The sequence below is a fragment of the Cebus imitator genome, unplaced genomic scaffold (assembly GCF_001604975.1).
Source record: "Cebus imitator isolate Cc_AM_T3 unplaced genomic scaffold, Cebus_imitator-1.0 Scaffold173, whole genome shotgun sequence".
NCBI lineage: Eukaryota > Metazoa > Chordata > Mammalia > Primates > Cebidae > Cebus > Cebus imitator.
Window position 1 is genome coordinate 3,607,382 of NW_016107488.1, and position 17,132 is coordinate 3,624,513.

General features: G+C 37.2%; 1 protein-coding gene across 7 annotated transcripts in view; it reads left to right on the forward strand.

Moving 5' to 3' along the window:
• ATP8A1 (ATPase phospholipid transporting 8A1) overlaps positions 1 to 17,132 on the forward strand; it is a 248,531-nt gene that overhangs the window by 159,139 nt on the left and 72,260 nt on the right. For all 7 annotated transcript variants that reach the window (XM_017544905.2, XM_017544903.2, XM_017544902.2 and 4 more), the window contains one exon: positions 15,924 to 16,096. In XM_017544905.2, coding sequence (XP_017400394.1) covers positions 15,924 to 16,096 — 173 coding nt within the window. The remainder of the gene's footprint in view (positions 1 to 15,923; positions 16,097 to 17,132) is intronic.

The following is a 17,132-nucleotide window of genomic DNA, read 5'->3' on the forward strand; positions in this document are numbered from 1 at the left end:
TAGTAATCTCAAAAAAAAAACAGAGACGTGAAATACCAAAATTACCCATAGTACTGTATCAAGTGTATTGTTAAGACGGTGGCATTTGTTTTCATTTTGAGGTTTCTAAGGTAGAAATTAATAAGCACTTCAAAGGTACCTTGACGACCTGTTTCTACCAGAGCAAACATTGATAGGAGTCTCAAGTTGAATAATGAATTTCAATAAAAGCAGGAACTGTGTCTGTCTGTTCTGGCTTATCATTCTTTTTCAGTGCCCTGCAAATGGCCTAACACATAGTAAGTTCACTGTAAATATATGAGAAGTGAGTCACTGAGTAATTTTTAATTAAGGGCTTCTTTTTAAAAAAAGTTGTATATCAGTTTTAAAATTGGTTGTCATTGACCATATCTGATATTTTTTAAGTAAAGTGCCTAAAAATCCCCTTAGCAGTTCAAGTAGCAGTTTAAAGATCACAGGCAAACACTATGGCTGAATGGATTAACACTAATTTGTCCCGCTCCAGACTGCCAGGCATTCTAACACTGCTGTCTGGGGAAGGCTTTTCTCCCGGGGAGTTAAGTGGTGACTTTACAAATCTGACTGTTTAGGGTCAGGCCTGCTGCGGTGCACTCATTTGTTTCTCAGCAGGAAAGGAAACATCACTTTGCATAGCTCCTTCCGATCTTGTGTCATAAAACCCATGGCTGAGATTTCAGGCAAACCATTAGATGTACTAGAATGCCTGTAGGTAAATCATTATTTTTTTTCATTGATATGGAAAAGAAAAGCATCCAATCTGGGTTCAAATTGTACTGATCAGTAATGAATAGAATTATCATTTTATCTGCACAAAGAATAATTAGCATTTAAGTAATAAACTTAGCAATATAATGTCTTAGGGAATAAATTGTGAATGTGTGTTTTGTCACGTGACAATTTCAATGAGTGTACTCGAATCACTCTGTGAAATAGCACAGGGTGAAGAGCACAGTTCTGTCCCAATCTAACTGTGGGACCCTTAGCAAATTAAAATCAGCTTCTCTGAGCCAGTTTGGCTGCCTAGAAAGTAAGGAGAATGTAACCTTTGGCATAGGATTGGCATGGTTAACACAGTACAGAGCACAGGTAAAATAGGTGATGTTATAAAATTTTGTAGAAAGAATATTACTTCAATAGCATGTAAGTTGTTTAGCATAGTGATCATTTTTGTTATAAAAATATACTATTTCCCCATCTTTTACTTTTTTCCCTAAGGTTGCAAGTTATAACTGTAAGTTCTCTTTCACATAAATGATACATAATGAGCATTTTTCTGTTCAAATTTTCTACTAAAATATGTTTCTAAAGCTGATAAAATTCAAAAGCCGAATCTCTTTCTCTTGTTTTGAACTTTTACAATTTATCATATTTGAAGCTCTTAAAATTTCAGATAGAAAACCCTTCCTCCTAGTGACCATGGTAATGGAAATCTTTGTCTTCCATAATCTAGATAACCAAAGAAATTCCATTGGGCTAATTTTTTTTTTTTTTGAGTTTCAATATGAGTGTCCTTCTTTTAAAAAAAAAAAAAATAGCTCTTCAGCATTTTTAAAAACATTTAAATAAATACATAAGACCAAACTACAGTTGAAAATGTAGTCATATGGAAGTCTCGCTCCATAGACCTGATATGGAAACCTGACAGGTCTTTCTGCCTTGGTTCATTCTTGACTCCTTTCATAGCAAGAGCAGCAGCCCCAGCTAGAATGTTGTCCACAAGCAAAGCCAGGTGTTCTCACCCAGTCTCTTGTAAATTGCCAGTATTAGCAAAAGAGTTGGGCAGAAAGTTTGATTTTTATTTATTTATTTTTTTGAAAAAAAATCATGGGTAAATAATTAAGAATCATTTAGAGTTGATCAAAACCTATTAGGTATTTGTGATAAATAATTTTTAAAGAACTTTCTGTAGTACTACTTTGAGCTACTTTTTGAACTACTTTATTAGGAGTTCTGATTGTGTTCTCAACATAAATCCTTTTTTTTTTTTGAAAGGGAATCTTATTCTTGTCGAGGCTGAAGTGTAATGGCACGATATCAGCTCACTGCAACCTCTGCTTCCTGGGTTCAAGCAATTCTTCTGACTCTGCCTCTTGAGTAGCTGGGATCACATGTGTGCTCCACCACACCCGGCTACTTTTTATATTTTTAGTAGTGACAGGGTTTCACCATGTTGGCCAGACTGGTCTCAAACTCCTGACCTCAACTGATCTGCCCACCTTGGCTTCCCAAAGTGCTGGGATTACAGGCGTGAGCCTTCACGCCCAGCTGAGACATATCTTTAAGCATCTGAAAAAGCAGAATTTTCAAAATACTAACTTGAAGGGGGAACATTTTACTTCTCTAACTCCACAGCACTGCCCAGGAAATATTCCAAACTTCCAATTAATGATAAACCCTTATACCTAGTGATACTTTTGCATCTGTTTTATAACTTTTACTTTGTTGTCATTTTTTAAGCTCTGTTAAATCCAGAAACATCTAGAATGTGAGCTAAGTGCTAGAGAATCTCATGCTGTGGCCCATCTTTGGCTCCCAATTTCTAACTAAACTTTCAAAATGCACTGAAACAGTTCTCAAAGGATTGGGTTTATGTGGTATTATTTATATCCTCCATGGCACACCAACTCTGAATCTCTGGAAATACTTTCAGGCAATTTAACATATTATATTTTTTAATAGGTTTGGATTAAGTTTCCTCTTATGGAAATTTTGAAGACATGTTTCATTGAGATACTTGGGATTTTACCACCATTTCATCTAAATTCAGAATGGGTAGGAGCGACCATCATTTCTTAAGCCATTAACTGTGTGACTTAAAGAGATTTTTTTAGTGGTATCAAAATTGTCTGTCTTGAGTCTCTCGTGATATACCCTTAACCTTGGTCTCTCCTCCTTCTGGCATCTCTTTTATATGAGGAATTGTGGGATCTGTCCCCAGAGGTAGAGCTACATCTCAAATCCATTTTTTCTGTTTTTCAGCCTCCTTTGTATAGTGCCAGGCTTTCCTAGAAAACAAAAAAGAGGTAGAAAGGGAAAATAGACACTATGCCTTTATTAAATCAATAGGCATGATGTTTGGAGACATAAATTTCCTACCCTCATAAGCTTCTGGTCGGTGTTCCCAAGCTGCTTCACTCCTGAGAAGCCCTGCCCACCTCTGCCTCGGATCATTGGATCACCCTTTCTAGATTGCCTCTCCAGTTGTTGATGTTCACCTTCAGCCTTATCAGGAGCTGCCACCTAATGCATGGGAAGTAGTGTTTGGATCCCGCAGGAAAATGCAACTTTCTGACTTTCTGCAGGAAGAGACCTCTGCTACCTCTACAGGGTTCTACGTGTTGCTGTTAGAGTCATAACAAACGCAACAGCTTACATTTGTTATGTGCTTATTATTTTGTACCAGGTAGTGGACTATGGACTTTACAGGGACAATCACATTTATACCTGAAACAATTTATATGTTATAGGCAGATACTATTATGCCCATTTTACAGATAAGGAATCTAGAAAGGATAACTGGACCAAACACACATAGCTCAGCGGCACTGGGGCGTATATCTAAGGCATTTGATTCCAGAGTGAGGGAAGCAAATAGGTTTTTCTAGCCTTCATCTACTACATTTGTAAAACAAGAGTAATGAAATGTCCATCTCATTTAGAGGTGGGGTTGTGAGAATTAAAGACAACAATACCTGTCAAGTAGTTAGAAACAGTGCTAGACATCATCACCATTATCTCTTTAGTATTACTTCTAGAGGAGAGTTCTTCACTGCTAGCTGCTGTAACAGACGCCCTGCTCTTAAATTACGTAAAGTTCTCTGCTTAATTTGAGAATATGCCCCCAAACCAGTTATAGGTTTGATTATGGATACCAATGTTTTACTTCACTTACATATATTAAAGAAAATGAATTGTTAGCCACATTGGATATTAAGTTAACAAGCATTAGAATATATCTTTTTCAACACCTTGGTAAAAGAAAACCCTTTATGGAATTGCTAATTTTTTTCTACCTGAATTTGACATTCTAACACCATGTAAGTTTTGACTATAATTTATAGGACATTCAGGACATAAAGGCTGGAGTTGTCATCTGCACCCTTTCAAGCTCAACTTACATGTATTATGCAGACAAACCTCACTGTTTTGGGAACGGGCCACTGTTGAATGGCTTCTGAAAGAAATCCAGAATAAGCAAGTTATTGACTCAACTCCAGAAAAGAAGGGAAAAAAAGAGAATTTGGGCTACTTCAGGTTTTGTTTTGATATGTCCCATGAGTCTCATACAATATATTTTGTACTGCTTTGAAAATAGTTTAGACAAATTTTAAACCACATTGAGTTTTCCTCTGCTGCCGGCATTGGTGTTCAGTACTATGAATTTTCTTTTACCATTAGCAAAGCTGTTTCAGCTTTTTGGCTTGAAATTTTAAGATCATAGTTTAACTTTGAAGGTGTTAATGTATCCCTATCAGAAGCAAAGATACTCTTTTATAACATCCTAATGCAAAAAAATTTTTCAAATATTGTCTGACAGGCTGCTTACTTCAAGTAGCTCTCAGTAAAGAAAGCCAACTTTGTTACATTTGAAATAAATGGGTTAGTAAAAAATGTAAACATTACCAAAAAATGAAAATAACATATCAACAAATAATCTCTTCTCCTTTTCCTGGATTTAAGACAATGTCTGCTGCAAGCCAAAATATATGGTTGAAAAAGTTCCATCAAACCCATTGTTTGGGCTCATAGAATTAAATGTGTCCCTTTTTTTAAACAAAATTCAGTGAGACTGGCTTGTGTTGAGAGCTGTAAGTGAAGTTGTTCACAATTTTATAGTGTGTCTGTTTTGAGAAATTCTTCCTCCCCTCAGCCCTGAATATTCTTGACCTCATTTTTGGCTAAATGTCTGAACTCTTCTAAGAGTTCCCCAAGACCTAGAATTACAGAGAAATGCATTCTAACTAGTCTGCCCCCTTGCCATTCTCCCAACAAGCTTATTGACATTTCTGAGGTGAACTCACTATGCCTTGTGCCCTCGTTGCATGTCTGCCTCCCATACCTTCTGATGAGTCAGCACAACCATAAAATGACAGTTTTTAGGAAACCTACTATGTGCCAGTATGCCAGGTGTGTCTGCCTACATACTCTCTGCTCCTGTAGGGCTGGGAGTGTTTGCCTCAATTCCAGAGAGAGACTTTCAGTTCCCATGGCTAGCGAGTGCTAGAATTGTAGATGTAAACTTTGATTGCTTGAAGTCCCAAACTTCAAGGTTTTGGGTGTTTTGTTTGGTTTTGGTTTTAAAGAACCATACCTTCTCCAGTGGCAGCAGTGACTCATTTGCAGAAAGTATTCCAGCAGGTATCTCCCAAATGTGTTAACTCTTTTCATTTCCTTTCTCCACCCAACCCTTACCCTCCTTTCCCATTTTCCCACCTCCTTTACCACTCACCACCAGGACCACAGAACCCCTGAAAGAGGGAGGCCCTTCTGGAATATGGAAATGCCCAAATCCTATGAGTATGGAATTCTGAAAAGACCTCATATTTAATTTTACTAATACAACTGTACAGAAGATATTATTGACTGTGTGTGTGTATATATGTGTGTGTGTGTGTGTGTGTGCATGTGTGTGTGTAAAATAAAGGAAATTGTGTGCCTTTGGGATTTCCACTGAGAAAACATGGCAGATAATGATTCTTCATTTTTCTTACATGAATTAATTTAAATCATTTAGAAAACGAGTCCAACGTAAGCTTTCTCTGTGGTTCTGGGTAACAATTTCTCACAGGCTCTAGTTGTTACTTTCTCCAAACCATTGATTTGTAATTTGCTTATTTTGAGAAAGCTGGTTGTATATTCTGAGCAGCCTCTTCCTGGCTGAATTGAAGGCAGTGAGAGAGACTGGATGTCTGCCGACCCAGTTCCTCCCAACATGCTTCCTTCTGCATTCACTGCCACCACTGGAGAATATGTAATAGCAAGCTCAAAATAAGTGTTTAGGAGGCTTTCAGTGGTGGTTTAAAATAATTACCATGGGGGCTTTGGTAAAAGCCTTTATCCACAAAACTCTTCAAATTATATAATTATATCCTCTATCCCACTCTTCCTTCCTTTCCCTGGATTTGTCTGTCTTTGCTACGTGTCCCCACCCCAGTGCAGAAACACGGACTAGTCACAGATTCAGCACTTCACTGCCTCTCTCTCCATTGTACCCTAAGTGAGTCTACATGCCTTACAAGCAGTTATTTGCCTGATGGAACATATCATAATCCCAAATTTCAAACCTCTTGAGGGCCCAAGAGCAATTTACCCAGCACTACAGCTTCCTCTTCGTACCTGCTTCCATTTTGTGACCCTTGACCTTTTTCAGATGGCATGACCCTCCTGGGAGATTGGACCACTTCCTCAATTACAGTGTTTCATATCTACCCCTACCTTGGGAAACCTATATTTGTGTATCAGTAAAGCATGGAATTTTTTTCTTTTCCTCCCCCCATTATCTTTAGCAATATATATTGATTAAATGCATTCGTTTGGCCACCTTCCACTAAGCTGTTTGGAGGACCTCTTTGACCATGTGTTTTTAATGACTTCACCTTCTGTCTGCCTTACCCATTTTGGAAAAATTACTTTATATTGGCTTGATTCTATGCACACATGTTTTTCAACATTATGTTCTTAGTACAGGCTAAGAGTTTAGAAACACCAAAGCTTTTTGATAAAAAAACTACATCCAAAAAAAAAATCAAATTTTTTAAAATAAATTTTAATTTTATAATGTGTTGGGGTGTGGGGGGAACTATGTCAAAGAGAACTAGTGATCCTGACTGGAATAAATACTAAATGGGCCAGTTGTACATAAATGTAGTTTCTCCCTACTCTCAGGCGTATGTTCTTTTACTACCGCCTGCAGTAGCTGGAGGAGTAGTTGATATATGTGTTACGTAGGAATATATGGAATGCCCAGTGTTCCACTGAATCAATAACACATTGTAGAAAAACAAGTAATGCCCAATGGTTTATCCATATGTTATTATGGGAGCAATAACTCACTCTTTAAGAACGTGCTAACATTGTCCATACTTGATATGGTCATAATGTATTATTAAGAATGTTCCTAGAATGTTCCGTTAATTCATAATTTTAAAGTGTGAACATTTGGAGAGTGTAAAAGTAGAGACAGAATGAAACACTATTCAGCCATAAATTTGTAAATACCTCACGTCTTAAATGATGATGAGGTGGGGCCACAAACCACCAAAACAGCTAATAAAGTAAGTGTTAGTTTAAGATTCTTTTTTATATATCCTCTTATTTGACATTTTAAATTAATTTACCAATTTTAAAAGGTAGAGCCTTAGCAAACTAAAGGTGGTGGTGGTGTTTTGTTTTTGTTTTTGTTTTTTACTCCTAGTAAACATTTATTTCTCTCCTTACAAACAAAACCTAAGAATTAATTTGATGGTGTTATGTCTGAAGAAGATATCAGCAAAACATGCCCTGGATGTCTTCTTTATAATTAATTATTTTAAAACAAATACATATATTGATGTGTCATCTGTGCAAAAATATGCAGATAATAAAAGAGAAATGCCACATCAGTTTATAACTTTCACGTTTTTTTCAGTTAAGAATTATATTAGGTTGGAGACAGAAATTAAGAGATAAAGAAAAGCAGTGATTAGTTATATAAATATTTGTCCTCCTACCATGTATCAAGAACTATATGTCACGTGAGACTGGATAATGCCATCTTTCCTAGATATGAGAACATAGGTTTCCAGAAGTAGCTGTTAGTACTGAATGTTGACAGTGAAAAGGTAAATTGAAATAAAACTGCCATTGGGAGATTTTGTAAGAAATCTTAAAATTATCCTGGTACCATCCCTGCTGGATTCTACTAAGTTGTGTAGCATTTGACGATTTGCAGATTTTTTTTTCTTTTTTTTTTTTTTTTTTTTTTGAGACGGAGTCTCACTCTGTCGCACAGGCTGGAGTGCAGTGGCAAACCTCTGCCTCCCAGGTTCAAGTGATTCTCCTGCCTCAGCCTTCCCAGTAGCTGAGATTACAGGAGGCTGTCACATCCAGCTAATTATTGTACTTTTAGTAGAGACCAAGTTTCACCATGTTGGCCAGGCTGGTCTGAAACTCCCAGCCTCAAGTGATTCCCCCACCTCAGCTTCCCAAAGTATTGGGATTATAGGCGGAAGCTGTGGTGCCAGACATGTGTTAATACCACTGTTAGACCTGATACCAGAGGAAGGAAAGAACTAGCCTTCTCCTGGATGTCACCTCATGCCAGGCACTGGACAGGGCACTTTATTCACAAATAAAGAAGTTGGCACATCTTACCACTATAGTCACTCTACAAAATCGATAGTAACCCAATCTTATGAATGAGAAAAACATGATTCAGAGAAGTTAAGTCACCTACCTGAAGAAAGACAGCCAGTATATGGCAGAGCAAGGATTTGGAGGAAGCCTTTCCAGTATCACACAGTTACCTTCTAGAGTTAGTCAAACCAAAAAAATACCTAAAATCATGAGGCGGTACATTGAAATGGATACATACCTCTGGTGAAGAGTTTATTGATAGGCCATGAAATTAATTTATCCATAATACTTTTTGACATGTGTGATAATAATCCTTTCTAGAACTCTCTTAGCACCTGTAGCTACCCAAAATCCAAAAGGATTTTGGAGTTCTTGCTGTCTTAAGTAAGTGGTAGAAGATATTTCTAATTTCTTGTTTAACTTTTATCATTCATTAGGGAATTTTTTCAAAATAACATTTAAGTTTCCCTTTTCCAAGAATGTGAAAAATGTTTGATTAGCTTGTCTTTACCTTATATGCTGCATCTACCTCAAGTTGAGGAAAACCTGGAGTTCTGGACCATAGGGTATGTTTCGACTTCTGGAACTTAGTTCTTTACAATGTGACAGCATTTTATTTCAAATGTTATCAGTGTCCAGAACCATTGTATGCACCCTCACGGGCCAGCCTGGACTTTCTCACATCCCACTGTTTCATAGCTGCACATTTGTTTGATACAGACAGACCACTGCTTTCTCTACACTTTGGTAATTTGTGTGTGTCTGCTGACCAGCTATGAAGAGTTGTGTCACAGTAGCTCTGCCTCCAGACAGCTACCTCATTTCAGTAGAGTTACCATCTTTGTTCAGCAAGATTCTTGCAGATGTTTTATAACATTCTGTTGCATTTTTTCCTTTCTAAAGAAAGGAAGTGAAAACAGAAACTTGTGTTGCTGATACTATAGAGGGAAGCACAGGCTTCATGAACTTATATTCATTCTGATAAAGGTGAAAGTTTCTTCCAAAAGTGATTTGTTGCTAGCTCTGATTGTATGCTTATTTGCTTAACTGGTGGTGAATTCATGAAGAAAAATAACAAATCCAAGAATAACAAAAATGTCTTAGTTCATTCAGACTGACAAAAATACCATAGACTGAGGGGCTTAAACACCAAATATGTTGCCCACCGTTCTGGGGACCAGGGACTTCAAGATCAAGGTGGCAGCAGATGTGGTGTCTCTTGAAGTCCTTCTTCCTGGTTCATAGACTGTCTTCTTGTGTCTTTGCATGATGGAAGAAGAAGGGAGCTCTCCAGAAACACTTTAAGGACCCTAATCCCATTCATGAGGTCTCCACCCTCGTGACCTAATCACCTCCCAAAGACCCTACCTTCTGATGCCATCAAAACAGGAGTTAGGATTTCAACATACGAATTTTGGTGGGATCCAAACCCCCATTCTGTAATAGAAATACATTATTAAATGATGTGTCTGAAACTCAAAGTGTAATGCAGAATTTTGATTTTTTTTTTCTTTTTTGGGAGTAGAATCCTCCTTGTAACATAAGTTTATCATTTGACTTGCACACATTTAACAGAGTCCTAAGAATACGTATAGATGCTCGATATTTGTTTGTGTTTGGACCTAAAGGCCAAAGTATACTTTGAATAAATAAGTATAGATAGGCCTTTTTTCTTTAACTTTTTTGTTTGGGGTCAGCCTTGCTGCTAGACACCCTCTGGGACATATATGAGAGATCACATGTTATTTACTTGAAGATACAAATAAGTAATTGCAGCCTCAGAGCAAGACCTGGAAGCCACTACCATTAGCTGTTCCGTGTTGGACTATTTACCCATAATCTTCACCTCATCTCTGCTCTGTGAACCCCTGGCTAACCAGTCGAGTCAATGCTACAGGCTTTTCTTTTTCTTTCCTTAGGGATGTTTCTACATTCTCTACTAGGGCGTTCCTTGGAATTGTTCCTAAGTAATACTGTCTTTTCTGTAAACCTCTGAAAGGAATCGGGGGAAAAAAGGGCTAGAAAGCTGAAAAGGCCATTTTTATGCAGGTGCTTTCTGCAGCATTACATTTGGGGCCATCAAAAACACAGTTCTTAGGTGGCCTCACATGTTCTTTGCACATCTGGCCTGTGGGTTCTTTAGCCTGTTCCAAGCAGAGTTTTGCCAAAATGAAAATGACAACTTGCGTGCTATGATACTTTATAAACAAATCAGGGCTTTTAATTTATTTCAGTATAAAACTGTGTCAGATTTCATTATCTAGGGCACCCTCTGTGATTTTTATCAAGGGTTTCCTCAACATAGGTCATGAAAAAGTAACAAAAAAGATTGCCATAAAGCTGCTAGTCTCTGATTTCTTAAAGATTGCTGTTACATTGTTTTATTGAAGAGCATTCTATGAACTTATTACCTGTTTTGTTAGGTTATAATAATGACTCAATGTGAGGAATTCTACTTGGCTTCATTATCTGCCAAACATGTTTCTTTATTTTTATTTTTCTTTCCAAAACATGTTTCTTATAAACCAAATAAATATTATTTCTCCTTCCCCCACTGTTCTACAACCTAATTTGATGACTAAGTAGCTGATTTAACTATACATTGTATTATATTCACTAGACAGTTTAAATTATTTAAGGCCAAAGTAGATGTTAGATCATAATGACCTCTTTGTTTTTCATTTTCTCTGTGAGATAAGCACATTAGCATTTTCTTTATTCTAAATCAGAGTATTTAAAATTATACAGGAGTTTTACAGGCAGCAGAAAACACTCCTTAAAATGGTCACACAAGAAAACCACTTTAACTTCCTATAAGATATTCTCCAATCATGAATAATTTGGTTATTCTGTTATTAACTTTTCATCAAAGATCTCTGTTCCAAAGGAAATATAGAGATATAAATAGATAAGCTACTGGACATCATGCTACCTTGTATAAGTATACTGTAAATGAAGTGTTTCAGGGATCCAAAAGATAGAAGTATTGATGTCACCTGGAGGACTCAGGGAAAATAGGGTCAAGGGAATGTGTCTTGGTTTATTTGTTCATTATTTTTAGAGTAAGAAAATTGTGACCTTTTAGGTAGGCTTAGAGAAAAAGGAAATAGTGCCAGTGGAGAGCATGAAGATGCAAAGAGAAATGAAAGAAACAGAGATGAGAAGGCAGGTGTTCCCCCAGCTCAGGAACTACAGAGGATTAGGTAAAGGGAAGTTTTGAGGTTAAGGAAGGAAAGCTGAGGGAATTCTTTCTGCTATAAATGTATAAGTGTTCTCAGTAAAACGGGCCAATGTTTGCTGAAGTGACGGGTTAAATTTGGACTCTTGAGAGGAGAAGAAAAGGTCTGGAGTAGCCTCTGGGAAAAATGGAATCCACTAAGCACAGATAAAAATCTGGATCACCACTGATAAGCAGCAACATAAGAAGAGTGAGTGAGGTGGCTTTTTCCTTTCTGTGTTAACAAGACAGAACCAAGAAGTCATGTTGGGTGTGGCCTAAATGGTGAATTGGCAAGGCAAGAAAGCATGGTAGGAGGCTCAGGCTAAGGGCTTCCAGTGAGCACTGGGCTCTGTGTGGTGCTGTGGATATGGGGAGAGCAGAGCAGAATGATTCTCCAGAATGACCACACAGGGTGCAGGTCAGGGAAGGGGCACGACAATCTCACTTTCCACTGTGGCTCCCTCCCTTGCCTGGCTAAGTGTCTGATCCTTAGCCTTTCCCCTTGCCTGTCCTCCCGAAATTGCCTTTACCTTGCAATGTATCCAATGATCTCGAACTTTCAGCCCACAAGTGAAAATATGAAGAAAAGGAAATAGAGACCTTTTATTTCATTGTGCTTGTGTTGTAGTCTTTTATCCTTTTTCTGATTTAGCTTCTCATTGCTATATTTTCACTTTCACAAGTCACTAAGTTTAAATATTTAAAAATTTCCCCCTTCAGTAGCCAAAAAGAAAATAAAACAACAGCTAATATAGTAATAAATTTATTCTTAGCTACAGGAGATAAGCTTCAGTGCAATGCAGCCATAAAGCATGGCTCCTGGACTTAGGGGAGAAGCAATAAACTTTCATAAATAAAAGAATTTGAAAATATTCCCAGCAGTAAATATGGATAAAATATAACTTGTAACTGGCAGCTCACAGCTAACAACAGAGCTACTTACAAAAGAAAACTATAAAATAAGAAAATGTTTGCAGCTTTTTCTATTGTTGTTACCTTGAACCCTAGGTGGGCTGACGAGAGAATTCACTGTGGGAAGTTTTTGACTTATCTTCTGAAGTGTTATTTCTATCACATCTCTTGACACCTTCTGATTTGCCAGAGAACTGCGACAGTCACCAGCAAAGCACAGGGGTACTAATGCCACAAGTTTAGAGAGTTTTCAACAAATTTTAAGGTGTTAGAGAATGCCTTAGAAAGGAGGGAGAGTGGGAACCACAGGACTGCATCCCCCACTTGGTTCATGAGGGCATTTCACAGTTCTGGGGTTTACTTGACTTTCAGTCTTATTTTGCAGCTGAGCTTTCAAGAAAGTTGAAAGTTCTCCTGAGGTCTGTCCTAGGTTTCATTTCAGGTTTTCAGCTCAGGAATCACTTGGACAATAGCTTAAAAGAAAATACAGAGGCATTTTAGTCAGCAATGCCTTTGTTTGAAAGTCTGTTAAAGTAATAGATTATTTGTTCCCTAGAAAATTCGGGAGCAAGAAGACTTCTCTCTGTGTGTCTGTCTCTCTCGCTCTCTTTCTTTCTCCAATCAGAAGTCATAAAAAGGGGGAAATGGAGCATTGCCAATGGGATGAAATCAGAATGTATCAATGCCCGCATTCAATAAATATGTATTTCCTGAGCATCTGAAATTGCAGACACTGCCTTTGTTGCTAAGAAACAGGTAAAACGCGGTCTTTCCTGAGGGTAGAATGAGTTACACATGGTAGCGTGGACTGAACCTGGGTAAGATTGGTTTTTGAAGGCAGCCTCTGGAGAGGAGGGCAATTCCAGGGAGAGGGAAACAAAAGGAACCAAGATTGTGAAGGGCAATGGGAAGGAAAGTGTGTTAGGCTCAGATTGTAGAAAGCCTTATATGCCATTTTAAGGAGTTGGGACTTTATTTTGTCAGCTGTAGAAAGCCCTAGAAAAACTTTAAAGCAAGTAGAGACAAGATTTGTGTTTTAAATTTGTTTTATAAAGAGAAATCTCTGTTGGCGGTAAAGACAAGATGAGAGACAGATGAGGACTCAAGGGAAGCAACAGAGGGACTGGTGTGGGCATTCCATTTATAACTTGCTGTGCCTGGTACTGTCTGAAGTTTGGTTTTGTTTTTTTTTTTTTTTTTGTTTTTTTTTTTTTTTTTTATGGATTGTATGGAAAAGGACAGGCTACTATGGAAAAGGACAGGCTCCTACAGAAATTTAATTCTCACTTTGATGTTACTACTTGGTAGCCACATATTTCTGAGCAAGGAGCTGAGACACTCTCATTTGCAGAGTGGAGATAACAGTAGTGCCTCCAGCTCGGGGTGGTACCAAGTGTTAACTTAAATGTTGCATCTCTGTTTGTAGCCTGCAGAACTGTGCCTAGTAATGTAGTATGTGCTAAATACCTTTTATCAGTTCATTGACTTATTTGTTCATTCAATCTATATGAATTTGCTTTTAAGATAATCCAGGGGAAATCTATTATAGATTGTCATTAGTAAATTTTGCTTGCAGAATTATTACCAGCATTTTTCACTTCAAGTCCTCTTGGGCCAAAAATTTCCAGCAGGAAACAGGAGGGTGAGGCTTGTAAAGTAGAACAGCTACACTCTCCCCATCCCCAATGTAAAGTGTGAACAGCAAATTTTGTAAAGAATGCTGCTATATGGTGGTCCTTCCTGTCACTGTGTGTAATGGGGAACAGGGCAACTGATAAGTGAAACTTCAGCATTGGAAACGTTGGGCAATCTTTATAGTACAACATGGTTCTGTTATTTTGGTAAAAAGATTCTGATATTCTAGAACATGGTGTGAACCACATTTGCATACAAATGTAAAAACACCTTCAAAAATCCCCAACGTAAAATTTTAATTACTTATGCCTTTGCTTCTCCGTCTGTGAAATAACTATAAAATGATTCTGTCTCTCTCTCTCTCTCTCTCTCTCTATATATATATATATATATATATATATATATAAAACAACATGCTTAAATTGGAACAATAATTGTAAATCCCATGAACATAATAAAAATTGTTATATAAGTGTACTGTATTTTTATTGTAGGTATATTTTATTACATAAATACATACATTTGTATTTATTTTACAAATAAGTGCAGGCTTAGCATTCAGAACAAAAATATGATAGGAGGGAAATTATTCATTATATTTCCTTGGGCAAAGCCAGTGTTGTGTTTCTTCACCATGGTAGGGTTCTTGTGAGATAGAAAATTGGCTCCGTTAGGTTATGGGAAGAATCTATAGGATGTGGGGAGAAAAGTTAAATATATTGAAACTTTATCCCTTTGAAGAGCTGGGAAAACAGTGACAAAGGGAGACAAATACATCCCTTCTGTATAGTTGAGATGAAGAAAGCTGTCCTTGACACTAAAGGCTTTTATTGTGCCTGAAAATGAACTCTTCATTCATTTGATCCATCAAGATTACCAAGTCACAGTTCACCATCCCCAACTAAAATATAGCATCATGAAATGATGATTAAAGTTACCAAAGCCAGTTCATAAAAGTGGCAAGAATTTACAGATTCTGCATTTCCTCTCTTAGTTACTAGGAATTAAATTCATAGCATTGAGGACTTTTGAAAGGATGCTCATAGATTATTTAAATTACAGTTTGCTTAATGAAGGGATACATTCTGAGAAATACGACATTTGGCAGTTTTGTCATTGTATGAACATCATAGAGGGTACTTGCACAAACCTAGATGGCATAGCCTATTCCAGACTCAGGCTATACAAAAGGCCTATTGCTTCTAGGCTACAAGCCCGTACAGCTTGTTGCTGTACTGAATACTGTAGGCAGTTGTAACACAGTGATATTTGTATATCTAAACGTAGAAAAGGCACAGTAAAAATATGGTCTTACAATCTTATGAGACCACCATGGGATATGCAGCCTGTTGACCAAAATGTAGTTACGTGATGCATATATTCCCCAACTTTTTCCCTTGATTCATGGAGAAACAACTTTGACTAGCTCATAAATTAACACAACTTTTTAGCAAAATAATTTACTGAAAATATGTTTGTAGTACTGTAATTGCATGGTCGTGGTTAGAATAATGAGCAAAGACTACAGAATCCTCTGAGGAATGGGTGACTTGTAGTCTAGTCCCAGCCCTGCTAGGAACAGATGTATGACTTCAATCAAGTAGCTAACGTTTTCTGATAACAACTGTCTGGGCTCCAGAGGGGCTAGTGAGAATCAAATGACTGGAGGTATGTGAAAGCAATTTGAAACATCAAAAGCACTAAAAAGAACTAAATGTAGTTGCCAAATATCTTTCAGGCGTCGTAGTAGAACAAATGGGAGTAAATGTTGATGGCATTTTTTGCTTGTTTAATATTCCAGGGAACAAGGGAAACTCTCAGTCGTCACTGTACTACCCTTGGTGATGCTCTCCGGAAAGAGAATGATTTTGCTCTTATAATTGATGGGAAAACCCTCAAATATGCCTTAACCTTTGGAGTACGACAGTATTTCCTGGACTTGGCTTTATCATGCAAAGCTGTCATTTGCTGTCGGTAAGTTCTCCTTAACATTGTCAGATGTTAGTGAAAAGTGACTTGATCCTAAGTTCTTGATTTGTAAACTTCAATGAAAGTAATCCAGAGTTTGTAAATGTTAGGTTACTTATTAATGTGTTCACTCAAGACTCGAGGTTTACAAACAGGGATGGAATTTGTTAGCAGTTTTTAAAAGTGAGTCCTAACAATCATTAACAGGTATTGTTCATCATTGGAATCGACAGGTTTCTTGCCATTACCTTTGCTTAAAATTCATTATCTACCTGCATTTCCATCTGGGTCACTTCTCTAAAGGTCCTGTTTTCTACATGTAAATCTTTGATCCAGCTGTGCTAAGACTTATTTTTTGGGAATAGCATGATGAAAGGCGCAAACTGAATCATTTTCCAAATAGCTGGGCATTTTTCTGAGAGTCATTTATTGGCTATACAGTCCTTTGCCCTCTAATTTATAAAATTGCCCATATCCTAAATTAAAATCTCTTTTGAGTTATCAAGACCTAATTCATAGAATTTTGTAAACTACATAACTCCAGTCCTTCCTGAGTTTCTTGTCAAGGAATCTTCCCTATATTTTTGTATAAATTATTTAAACTCTGTCTTCCTAAGACCTAAAGTAGGTTCGTGAATAGGATAAATATGCCCAGTCTCCTCTTTTCTGATCACCATGAACCTAAGGATTTTCTCTTTTTCATTCACTATTGAATCTTAAGAGTTGATTGGTCTAGATCTAGGGTAGCAGTTTCTCAAATTGCTTTCTCCTCCTGGGAGATAAAATGTTAGTGGGCATTCTGAAATATTTCTCAGAACCTGTGCTTTTGGTATTATCTTTAAAACTATTCTATTTGCTTTAAAAAGACATTTACTAATAAAGTTAGGTTATGCTTTTTATACCTTTTTTGGTCTGGGTTTATTCGCTTAAATATTTTATGTATGATATTTATGAATTATAAGGCACACCTTATAAACATTTCCTAAGTTTCAGTTGAGATATACTTTCTGAAATATAACTTAAACCATTTTCAATATCTTTT